This window comes from Macaca fascicularis, chromosome 19 (assembly GCF_037993035.2).
Source record: "Macaca fascicularis isolate 582-1 chromosome 19, T2T-MFA8v1.1".
Taxonomy (NCBI): domain Eukaryota; kingdom Metazoa; phylum Chordata; class Mammalia; order Primates; family Cercopithecidae; genus Macaca; species Macaca fascicularis.
In genome coordinates, this window is record NC_088393.1 from 6,439,214 (window position 1) to 6,447,834 (window position 8,621).

The window sequence follows — 8,621 nt, forward strand, 5'->3', positions numbered from 1 at the left end:
TGCACCTCAGCCAGGGAAACGTCTTCAGAGTTGGCCATGCCTCTAGTGGCAGCCAGCCCAACAATGCCAGGCTCCAACAGCAGGCCTTCACTGGCAAGACTCTGAACCAAGATGGACCAGTGCTTTGTGGGTAAGTGGAGTAGACTAACGAGTCCTCATACATCCATCCACTAACCCATTCACCCATCCATCCTCCATCTAACCCATGCATCCATCTACCTACCTATCGATCCATCCATCCATTCATCCATCCACACACCCATCCATTCATCATCCATCCACTCACCCACCCCATCCATCTATCCCATTCATCCACCTATCTATCCATCCATTCATCCACCCACCCAGTCATCCATCCACCCATCCATTCATCCACCTATCCACCCAATCCAACCCATCCATTCATCATCCACCCACCCATCTACCCCATCATCCATCTACCCATTCACCCATGCATGCATCTACCCATCTAACCACTCATCCCATCCACTCATTAATCCATCAAGCCATTGACTGTACTCATCCATTAATTCATTCATGCTTACTAATCATCTTCTATTTATTTATTTATTTATTTATTTATTTATTTTATTATTTTATTTTTTTTGAGACACAGTCTCATTCTGTTGCCCAGGCTGGAGTGCAGTGGCCTGATCTTGGCTCACTGTAACCCCCGCCTCCTGGGTTCACACCATTCTCCTGCCTCAGCCTTCCGAGTAGCTGGGACTACAGGTACCCGCCACCATGCCCGGCTAACTTTTCGTATTTTTTTTTTTTATAGTAGAGACGGGGTTTCACCGTGTTAGCCAGGATGGTCTCGATTTCCTGACCTTGTGATCCATCCGCTTCAGCCTTCCAAAGCGCTGGGATTACAGGTGTGAGCCACTGCGCCCGGCCTCTTAATTATTAATATTATTTATTTTTGAGATGAAGTCTCGCTCTGTCACCCAGGCTGGAGTGCAGTGGCGCAATCTCGGCTCACTGCAACCTCCGCCTCCCGGGTTCAAGTGATTCTCCTGCTTCAGCCTCCCGAGTAGCTGGGACTGCAGGCATGTGCCACCACGCCCGGCTAATTTTTGTATTTTTTTTTTAGTAGAGACGGGGTTCTGCCATGTTGGGCAGGCTGGTCTTGAACTCCTGACCTCAGGTGATCCACCCATCTCGGCCTCCCAAAGTGCTGGGATTGCAGGCGTGGGCCACCCGCCCAGCCCATGCTTACTAATCATCTTCTATACCCCAGGCTCTACACTGGGGTTTGGGGCCACGCCTACTATTAACACATGGTCCCTTCCCTCAGGGAGCTTGCATCCTGTTGAGCTAAGTCACACAAAAGCAAACTGCGGTGCCCAAGGAGAAGAAAAGTTGCTGAACTCTGCCTCAGGACAGGGGCATGGTGACCCTGCGTGTAGGAGAGGAGTCTGCCAGGATGAGGGGCAGAGGGGTCTTACTCTCCTGCAAGGTGAGATGAGGCAGGGTGTGTAGGGACCTGGCGCCCCTGGAATGCAGACGTGGTGTGGGGGTTAAGGCCTGGAAGTTCTCTCCCAGCCTCAGCCTCAAGGAAACCACCCCTCCTCTTGGCCTGCCTCTTCCTTCTTCCAGAGACCACCCCTGGGGATGAAGGATGCCAGCCCTCCCGTGGCCTCAGTGCTGCCAGAGGCCAGCAGAGGGGTCGGAGCATGGGGCTTCCACTGTTGCCTCTGCCATCGCCTGCCTCTAGATAAGTTCCTGCAGTTTTCTGAGCTTCTGTTTGCTGACCTGTAAAATGAGGCTACTGAGCTGCTCTGAGGATTGCGGGGTGAAGGGTGTCATCGCAGGACTGCATTCCCTCTCCCTCCAGCTCCAAAAACCTAATTCTACCAAGGCATAGAGCAGCTCCCGAGTCCAAGTTAGCTGGGATCACTACTGAAAGTGACAGGAGGCAGCCAAGTGTCTAGGCAGAAAGGGGCAGGTCCCAGGGAAACCCCACCTTCAAGCCAAAAACAGCCCGAAAGCTGAAAGATCAGACTGCTGGTCCTGGAGGAAACCCACCACCCAGAGTGAGAACTTCTGTTCCCGTTTGTCCCCCCTTTCCTGGTTGATTCTTTCTGAACAATGCCTTTTAACCAATCGAATGTTGCCCTTTCCAATACTACCTATGGCCTCCCCCTGCCCCCGCAATTCTGAGCCTATAAAATGTCCTGGACCCAGCTACACGAGGAGGAAAAAACCAGACCCCGCATCCTCTCTCCGCTGAAAGCTGTTCAGTCGCTCAGTAAAATTCTTCTCCTCCCTCCTCAGCCTTCAATGTCCAGCGTATCCTCGTTCTTCTTGGGCGCAGTACAATAGCTTGGGAACCACAGAATGCAGGTACAAGCTATAACACAGGCGACTGGGGCATGCCAGCATGGCCAAGCGAGGCCCAGGCTAGGTGTTGCCGGCTAGAGGTCTCTGGCTTGCAAAATGACTGAGAAGAAACATCCTGCATCTCTACTGACAGCAAACTCATTTCCAGGACCACGTGAGATGGGAAGACGCATGGCTGTCAGCTGCTTCGGTTGTCACCTTGTCCTTTCGGATTTAATTAAAACTGGCTGCTCAGCCCTCAGCCCACAAGGGAAGAACCCAGGTTGCTGCTGGCCCATATGGCACCGGATGGATGGGGCCAAAAGTGGGCTGAACGTGCTCTGGGCTGGTGCCACGGAGACCCTGAGCCCAGCATCCCCCCAGCCAGGATTGGGGACCCTCAGGACTCATGTTGCTCCTGGTTACCTTGGCTTTTTTTTTTTTTTTGCTTTTTTTTTTTGTTTGTTTGTTTTGTTTTTTTTTTTGAGACGGAGTTTCGCTCTGTCGCCCAGGCTGGAGTGCAGTGGCCGGATCTCAGCTCACTGCAAGCTCCGCCTCCTGGGTTCACGCCATTCTCCTGCCTCAGCCTCCCGAGTAGCTGGGACTACAGGCGCCCGCCACCTCGCCCGGCTAGTTTTTTGTATTTTTTTTAGTAGAGACGGGGTTTCACCGTGTTAGCCAGGATGGTCTCGATCTCCTGACCTCGTGATCCGCCCGTCTCGGCCTCCCAAAGTGCTGGGATTACAGGCTTGAGCCACCGCGCCCGGCCGCTTTTTTTTTTTTTTTAAGAGATAGGGTCTCAGTATTTCACCCAGGCTGGAGTGTGGTGGTAGAGTCATGGCTCACCGTAGCCTCAATGTCCCAGTGATCCTCCTGCCTCAGCCGGGGCCACAGGCATGTGCCACCGCACCCAGCTGATCACCTCCACTTCTGCTGCACCCGCCACCCCTTGGGATGCCCAGTTAGCACTCACTCCAGGCCAGGGCCGGGCAAGGTGCACTCAAGGCTGGAGCAGGACCATGGGCAGCTGTGGTGACAGGTGAAAGGAAGGGCAGTTACTGATGTCAGCCACTCGGTGTCCCCCATGCCCCAGCCCCAGCTGAACTCCGCCTATGGACTCCCCCGCTCTCTCTTCTAGCTCTGCCCATCCCACATCGCGACAGGCTAGCTTTCCCTGGACTCCGTTCCTAGCCCATCCTGCTTCCAGCTATCAAGTGACCCCAGCTGTCAAATGGCAATGTGCCACACCCCAGCCTTGCCTTGCTCTGTGGTCTTGGCTGTGGGTGTGGTCGGGTGTTTTCCCAGCCCCTTCCCACTTTCCCAAAGTCACCCGCAGACCTCTGCTCTCCGGAGCTCCGCTTCCATGGCCCCCCAACTCCCCTGACCCCAGACACGTTCTTGCACACAGGTGCCAGTGGATGGGCGAGGACGGACTCATGGGATAAAGCCCATGAGTGACCCCAGGGAAGAACTAAGTCACATTCGTGGAGCTGCAGGACCCAGCCGCCTGGATGGAGGTGAGCGGCCCAGAAGGCAGCTGCTCACTGGCCTTGTCCAGTCCTTCCCCTCTAACAGTGCTGGTAACAGGTGTGAGGCTGCAGAGGCCTCCTGGAGCGGGCGGACACCCCCGGCCCAGCCATGGCATCACAGCACTGACAGCAAACCCTCCTGTCCTCACAGGCTGGGGCTGCGTGCCTGGGTGCGAGGCGACTGGAAATTCTGCATCCCCAGTGAGGCTTTGTGAACAGCCTGGGCTCCAGACAGGCTGGGCAGACAGAACTGTCGGGGCAAGTTTCTTCATCTGTAAAATGGGCCTGAAGCCTGCTCCTTCCTGGGGCTTCACGAAGGGCTTGGTGGACGGTGGCAGGAGGCGGTGGGTGCGTGGGTGCTGCTGGCCAGGACGGTGAGCACCGGCTTCCTCCTGCAGCACCGAGGGTCAGGGATGCTCCCCTGCCCTGCTCATCCCTCCCTCACCCTAGACCTGCCCCGACCACTGCTAAGGCCCAGTAAGGGCAGGGGTACAGTGGATGTGGCGGACCTGCCCCGGGACCATGCTCCTCAGGGGAAGGGGGTGGGTAGGCCCTGTGGGCTCCCCTTCTACCAGATTAGGCCGCTGATCCCAGCCACACCCCTCCTATGCCCTGCTCAGGCCAGGGGCTTCTCCTCTCTGAGTGGGACAGCGGGGGAGATGCCCCGGCCTCTAGTCTCTGCTCCTCTCCTCTGTAACAGCTGTCCCCTCCTGAGCTGAGTCCCCTACACCAAGCAACATAAACCCCTGAACTCGTGGGAACGGGGACCCTGTTCCACCTTAGTGAGCATCACCTGTCTGCTCCCTGCCCTCAGGGCAGCATCCTTTGGAGGCCTACGGCCCCACCCAAGCCCCCCACCGCCACACCCCCATCTGCCTGGAGCCACCAGACTGGTTTCTGGGCCCAGGCCTCTTGCCATCACCAACCCTGTGGACCGCCCTCTGTGGCTGGATGCTGGGAGCCTCTCAGGGAGCCCCTCGACAGGCCCAGCTTCCCAGGGCTCATGCCTGATGCGGGGGACCTGTGCAGGCTGCCAGGTAGCTCAGCCAGCGTGTGGCAGGGGTGTCAGGGAAGGCGTCCCAGGGGAGAGGGGATGTCCGGGGGACCCTCTGAATGGCAACAAACACCTGGATTTCCTTCAACGGCCAGGAATCCCTATAGGGTTGTCGAGGAGAGGGTGGAATGAGGGTGGAGTCCAGCCAACAAAGGGCCGGGACAGGACTCTGGATAGGAGCTGAGGAGGGCGGGAACCAGTGGCCCCGGGGGCTCCTGCCCTGTGTCCTGCAGGGAAGCAGATCCCACTTCTCCACTCTGGCTCTTCCACTGTCCTCCCGTGGTCTCAGCCCTCCAAAACCAAGACCCCCCACAACCCAGGCTTGGCCAAAGCACTTTCCTGGCCCCAGAGCATGGCCTGTGGAGCACCGGGAGCAACCACTGTGACCTCTGACTCCCCGCACCAGAGCAGACAGCAAAGGGGAGAGCTATGGCCTGTGGTCAAGATCAAGCCCTGACAAGCCATCAGGAGCCAGAAGCCCAGGCTTTGGTGCTCTAGGCACCACCAGGCCGACCCTGTGCCCCTTGGGGCCAGCACACGGGTCAGGGAACACTTCTGAAGTCCTTTATTGGGCCGGCAAGGCCGGGAGCTGCCCTCGCAGTCGGGTCCCAGTCTGGAGTCTTCAGGTCAGTGGCAGCCCTGCCCATTCTGGCCCGGGCAGGCGGCCCCTGCTGACTCGCTACTTGGTGCGTGCCTTCACATACTCCCAGCCCTCCTTGGAGTACTCGCGGGCCTTGGAGGGGGCCACCGACAGAGCTGACATCACCGTCATGATGCCTGTGGGAAAGGGACGGCCACTGGTGATGCTCCCCTCCCAGCCTCACCCAGCCTCCAACCCCTGGGAAACTCTAAGAGGTTTTTTTTTTGGGTGGTGGGCAGGGGGACAGGGGACAGAGTCTCACTCTGTCGCTGAGGCTGGAGTGCAGTAGTGCGATCTTGGCTCACTGCAACCTTCACCTCCCGGGTTCAAGTGATTTTCCTGCCTCAGCCTCCCAAGTAGCTGGGACTACAAGCGCACCACCATACCGGGCTAATTTTTTTTTTTTTTTTTTTTTTGGAGATGGAGTCTTACCCTGTCACCCAGGCTGGAGTGTAGTAGTGCAACCTTGGCTCACTGCAACCTCCGCTTCCTGAGTTCAAGCAATTCTCCTGCCTCAGCCTCCCAAGTAGCAGCTGGGATTACAGGCGCGCACCACCAAGCCTGGCTAATTTTTGTATTTTTAGTAGAGATGGGGTTTCACCATGTTGCCCAGGCTGGTCTTGAACTCCTGACTTCAGATGATCTGCCCGCCTCGGCCTCCCAAAGTGCTGGGGTTACAGGCGTGAGCCACTGCACCCAGCCTAATTTTTGTATTTTTAGTAGAGATGGGGTTTCACTGTGTTGGCCAGGCTGGTCTTGAACTTCTGACCTTGTGATCTGCCCGCCTCAGCCTCCCAAAGTTCTAGGATTACAGGCGTGAGTCACCGCACCCAGCTTTGTTTTGTTTTTTAGAGAGAGGGTTTCCCTCTGTTGCCCACGCTGGAGTACGGTGGTGTGATCATAGTTCACTGCAGCCTTGAACTCCAGGGCTCAAGCCATCCTCCTGCCTAAACCTCCCAAGTACCTGAGATTACAGGCACACGCCACCATGCCCAACTAATTTAAAAAGACTTTTTTTTTTTTTTTTTTTTTGTAGAGAGAGGGTCTCATTATATTGCCCAGGCTGTTCTCAAACTCCTGGCTTCAAGCAATCCTTCTGCCTTGGATTCCAAAAGTGCTGGTAGCCATGAGCCACCACACCCAGCAAGCAAAATTTTTTTAGAACAACTTCCAGCAGAAACTGAGGCAGAGGTGGGGCAGGGCCTTGCCTTGTCCAAGCTCATAGGACAAGCTCCGATGTGGGCCCAGGCCTCCTGCCTCTCATTCTACCAGGCGTTGTACAACCCAGCCCTCAAAGGCTCCCCCCAATCCCCTTCGCTAGAATCTCCACTCTTTTCCCTTGTATTTATTTATTTATTGATTTTTGAGACAGAGTCTTGCTCTGTCACCGAGGCTGGAGTGCAGTGGCGCCACCTCTGCTCACTGCAACCTCCACCTCCTGGGTTCAAGCGATTCTCCTGCCTCAGCCTCCCGAGCAGTTGGGACTACAGGCATGCGCCACCACACCCAGCTAATTTTTGTATTTTTAGTAGAGATGGAGTTTCACCATGTTGGCCAGAATGGTCTCGAACTCCTGACTTCAGATGATCCACCCACCTCGACCTCCCAAAGTGCTGGGATTACAGGGGTGAGCCACCAGGCTAGGCCTCCTTTCCCTTTTAGATCCCTAAGAGACACATGTTGGGCAGGAAGGGGGATGGACAGAAAGGAATGGCCAGGAAGTGGGGAGAGGGGCTAGACTGGGGTGTCTGCAGCAACCTCCCAAGTAAAGAAACTGGGTGCCTTACCTGCATTCCAGGAGTCACGGATGGGAAAGTAAATCTTTGGAGGGGCTGGGAGCTGGGAAAAGAGATGAGCAGAAAGAAGTGGTGAAAAGGCTCAGCAGCCCATCCCCAGAAGCGGAGGGAGGAGGACAGGCCTGAGAATCAGGCCAGCATAAATATGGAGAACAACATCATGCAGGGCTGGAGGAACCCCCCAAGAGCTCACCACCCGCCAAGCCCTGGCCTCGCTCCCAGCCCGGAGTACCTGGGGTATCTGCAGGCCCGTCTGCTGACACACGTACTGGCTGAACTGGTACACGGCGGGGGGGACCACCTCTCCAGCCTTCTGTAGGGCTGCCTGGCTCTTGTCGCTGGGCCCCAGCAGCTCCTGGTCGTACACCAGGTAGACGGCACCCCCAGCCACACTTCCCTTGATGAGGAACCTGCGGGCAGGGACGGGAGGAGCAGAAGCTCAGCGGACACTGACCGCCACGCTCAGGAGGTAAAGGCCCACGGAGACAGTGAGACCCTCCTGGGGGCTCACCGTCCACAGGTGACACTCTGTAGTGTAGCACCGTCGACCCAGACTCCCATTATATACAGCACTCGATTTACAATGTGCAAGGCAGGGCGGCTGGACGCCACTTTAACTGATAAACTGAAACCGGGAGGGGGAGAGTGGGTCACTCAAGGTCCCACAGTGAGCGAGGGCAGTGAAGACGTAAGATCCTTGACATTCTAGAAGCCTTCCAGCCCTGGAGAAACCAAGGGTCCCTGGGCGCCTCCTGCCCGCTGTCACTCCGAGCACGCATTCACCTCCCATCCACGCCAGCGGCAGGATTCACCGGCATTCCCACTTCACAGAGAAAACAACTGAGGCTCGGAGGCGGAGGCTGACACCGCGAGTGGAACGCCAAGGGCTCGCTGGGAGGCAGGAGGGAGGAGACTGGCGACCTCGGGAAGCTCCACCCCGCTGGAGCCTCAGTTTCCCTATCTAGCCCATAGGCGGGGGACGAAGGGGAGGTGACCCTACGGAAAGCGAAGAGCAGATCGGGACCAGACTGGAGACAGGGGTGCCCACAAAAAGGGACTTTTTCGGGGACTCGGGTCCCCTCCGGCTCCCTCACGCACCTCATCAGCGACCACACCCGGGCCACCATGGTCGCTCGGATCCACGCGCAAGGACACTCGACTCGCCCGCCGCTTCCTGTCGCGGCCCTGCAGAGGCCTCTGGGAGGTGTAGTCTTTCTTGCCCGACGCAAGGTCCTCTGGGAGTCGTAGTCTCTTACGGCTCTGAGACTCCAAAGAAAGGC

At 56.9% G+C, this 8,621-nt stretch overlaps 1 protein-coding gene across 3 annotated transcripts; it reads right to left on the reverse strand.

Moving 5' to 3' along the window:
- Positions 1–5,455: 5,455 nt before the first annotated feature.
- On the reverse strand, positions 5,456–8,494 carry MICOS13 (mitochondrial contact site and cristae organizing system subunit 13). Of its 3 annotated transcripts, none has more exons than XM_005587643.5 (4): positions 8,440–8,494; positions 7,574–7,751; positions 7,333–7,384; positions 5,456–5,682 (listed from the first exon to the last, which is right to left on the reverse strand). In XM_005587643.5, the coding sequence occupies exons 1-4, from the start codon at positions 8,466–8,468 to the stop codon at positions 5,585–5,587; spliced, it is 357 nt and encodes a 118-aa protein (XP_005587700.1). In that variant the 5' UTR covers positions 8,469–8,494; the 3' UTR covers positions 5,456–5,584. The 3 variants fall into 3 exon arrangements, with proteins under 3 accessions (XP_005587700.1, XP_015295762.2, XP_045234828.1); XM_015440276.4 differs by having other exon boundaries at positions 8,125–8,494; XM_045378893.3 differs by having other exon boundaries at positions 8,098–8,494.
- Positions 8,495–8,621: the final 127 nt, after the last annotated feature.

Excerpts from the sequence above, each read along its gene's own strand:
- MICOS13 (XM_015440276.4), bottom strand. The coding sequence starts at position 8,468 with ATGGTGGCCCGGGTGTGGTCGCTGATGAGGTGCGTGAGGGAGCCGGAG. Across the intron at positions 7,385-7,573 it reads CGGGCCTGCAGATACCCCAG|CTCCCAGCCCCTCCAAAGAT; the intron begins GTACTCCGGGCT and ends CTCTTTTCCCAG. Across the intron at positions 5,683-7,332 it reads CCGTGACTCCTGGAATGCAG|GCATCATGACGGTGATGTCA; the intron begins GTAAGGCACCCA and ends CCTTTCCCACAG.